The 3055-nt window shown below is 50.8% G+C and overlaps 1 protein-coding gene across 1 annotated transcript; it reads right to left on the reverse strand.

The window, feature by feature from the left end:
• Positions 1–374: 374 nt before the first annotated feature.
• LOC134433437 (olfactory receptor 14J1-like) lies at positions 375–1283 on the reverse strand (the record flags this gene model as incomplete). Its single annotated transcript, XM_063182287.1, has 1 exon — positions 375–1283. A coding segment is annotated over exon 1 (909 nt), but the record flags the coding sequence as incomplete, so codon positions are not given.
• Positions 1284–3055: the final 1772 nt, after the last annotated feature.

A 3055-nucleotide genomic window follows, 5' to 3' on the forward strand; every position in this document is an offset into this window, starting at 1 on the left:
GTGCTGCTGCTGCTGGGCAAAGCTGCAGGGCCGGCACTGATCTGCCCCCAGCTCTGCACACAGACATTGCTGCTGCAGCTTCAGAGAAGGCAACAAAAGGGCATCTCTGCACAATACTTTGCTGGGAGATCCTTTCCTTCCTTTAATGTCACCACGGGACCAGCCTCTTATTGACAAAGTCTGTGGCCATGGGGAAGGTAGAGACAAACAAAATCAGAAATGCTACAATGACATTTCTTTGTGGATATCATGAACAACATAAACAGGGGACAAATGACTCCACAATGAAACCAAAAGAAGTATCATAGATGATTTTTATTGGAAGTGATTTGAAGAAATTGGCCAGCAGTTTAATGTTCCTGAAAGCATCCAGTCATCAGTCTCGCCACTGCAGCCTTGAGCTCCTGGTTCCTCAGGCTGTAGATGAGGGGGTTAAGGGCTGGAGGCACCACTGAGTACAGAACTGTCACTGCCACATCCAGGGATGGGGAGGAGATGGAGGCTGGCTTCAGATAGGAAAACATTGCAGTGCTGAAGAACAAAGAGACCACAGCCAGATGAGGAAGGCAGGTGGAAAAGGCTTTGTGCCGTCCCTGCTCAGATGGGATCCTCAGCACAGCCCTGAAGATCTGCGCATAGGAGAAAACAATGAACACAAAACAGCCAAATTCAAAACAGGCACTAACAGCAAGAAGCCCCACTTCCCTGAGATAGGACTTGGAGCAGGAGAGCTTGAGGATCTGAGGGATTTCACAGAAGAACTGGTCCAGAGTATTGCCATGGCACAGGGGCAGGGAAAATGTATTGGCTGTGTGCATCAGTGAATAGAGAAAGCCACTGGCCCAGGCAGCTGCTGCAATGTGGGCACAAGCTCTGGTGCCCAGGAGGGTCTCATAGTGCAGGGGTTTGCAGATGGACACGTAGCGGTCATAGCACATGATGGTCAGGAAAAAATACTCTGTATTCGCGCAGAAAACAAAAAAAAAGAGCTGTGCAACACATCCTTTGAAGGAGATGTTCCTGGTGTCCCAGAGGGAATTGTGCATGGCTTTGGGGACAGTGGTGCAGATGGAGCCCAGGTCAGTGAGGGCCAGGTTGAGCAGGAAGAAGAACATGGGTGTGTGCAGCTGGTGGCTGCAGGCTACGGCACTGATGATGAGGCCATTGCCCAGGAGGGCAGCCAGGGAGATGCCCAGCAAGAGGCAGAAGTGCAGGAGCTGCAGCTGCTGCGTGTCTGCCAATTGCAGCAGGAGGAAGTGCCTGATGGAGCTGCTGTTGGACATTTACTGCAGTTGGACTTGGGACCTAATAATGGAGAAAAGGACAGTGAAGATTTAAAGGAGATAGCTGCAAGCAAAATCAAAGCCATTTCCCATATACCATCCTCTGTAACATACATGGACATTCTTTTATGTTTAAGAGTTCTGAAGTTTCCTTTTTAACCTCCCCCATGTCTCTCCTGATATTCTTGGATAGCAGAAACCCTCATCATTTCTGCTGCCCTCTGGCAGAACAGAGTGAATTCTCTGAGGCAAGAGGACAAGTGGAGACTGAGGGGAGATGGTCTGTCACTTCATTCTGTTTGGAATTTCTCTGGGCTTTGACTTTTCTCAAATGGAGGATGTTCACACTCCCATGTTTCTTTGAAAAACGCCCAGGTATAGATGAGAGCAGATAGATCCACCACAGCTCAGCTCCACATTTGTATCCAAGAACTCACGTTGCTCATTTCACCAACCCAGCAGCATTTTCAGTGTCACAACACCTCTGCCTTTCCCCATCAATCTTATAACTCAGAGATGCTCTAGGACAGGTTTGCACCCTGGATTGAAGCTCCCAGCTTGGACTGAAATCTCAGGGAGACTCCCAAGTGTCCTTATGCTGGCATTGGATTGAGGGAGATGCAGCTCCTTCCCTGGCTGCACTCACAGCATTGCCCAGAGCCGGGCACTAGGGACAGCGTCACCCTGAGCCAGCTGTGCCCCCTGCCAGAGCCCCCAGGGCCGGGCAGCTGCTCCCAGCCCTGTGCTCTGCAGAGGGAACTGGGCCCGGGGCTGCAGAGCTGCCCCCGGCTCTGCTGCAGCTCTGCCTGCACAGGAGGGGCTGCACGCCTTGGAGCCCTGGCCCTGAGGGCAGAGGCTTGGCTGAGGGCACAGGAGGGAGGGAGCTTGTTCAGAGGGAGGGGCTGCACTGGAGGGAATCCTGTGGGCATCTCTCAACTCGCCCTGTCACAGCATTGCTGGGTTTTTTTTTCCTCTCCTTGCCTGCTCTTCTCTCTGCTTCCTGCAGATTTCCCTGCTGGAGATTTTTCCCTGTGCCTGATCCCTCCCTGCCAGCACTCAAAGACCCCAAATCTCTGTGCACTCTCCTTGGCCCTACAGAACCCTTCCTGTTTGCAGGACCCTAGATGGGGGCAGGTTCTGTTTGCAGCTTGGAGAAAGGACAGCTCAGACTAAGCCTGATGGCTCCAACAAAGGTGATGCTGGTGCTGTCCATGGGCAGAGTGGCTGAAAGTACATTAGGGATCTCCTGTGAACCTATTGATCACTAAAAGTAACAGTTTGGATGTCTCAGGCACTTGTCAAAATTCAAAATAAATATTTCATAATCAGGCTTAATATTTATCCCCCCTCCCTGCCATTCTCCAATAGTACGAAAATGAACATAAAGTCTAAGGAAATTTCCTCATCCTTATAAATGTCCTTGTCTTATAAATATTCCATGACTGATCAGAAATCCTCAGCATGTCAGAGCTTCATGAGCATTTCACCTCCCCTGCACTGGAAATACTCAGAGTTGTACTCACAGAGTCTGTAGGCATTGGGATGTTCCAGCTTGAGGAGATCATTCCAGGAGCTGAAGCTGCATTGTCCTGCAGCCAGAGGTTCCTGTGCCAAGGGCTGGCAGTGATTCTGCCCCAGGCACTTCTCAGCACCTTCCCAGCCCTGACTGATTGAAGCTCTCTCTGCCTCTCTGCTGTGCCCAGTGTGGCTGTAATCAGTGCTGGGCTGGAAGAAGAGCTGCTCATCAAGAGAAATGTGCTTTTGAAGCTCTT

Source organism: Melospiza melodia, unplaced genomic scaffold (assembly GCF_035770615.1).
Source record: "Melospiza melodia melodia isolate bMelMel2 unplaced genomic scaffold, bMelMel2.pri scaffold_18, whole genome shotgun sequence".
Taxonomy (NCBI): Eukaryota; Metazoa; Chordata; class Aves; order Passeriformes; family Passerellidae; genus Melospiza; species Melospiza melodia.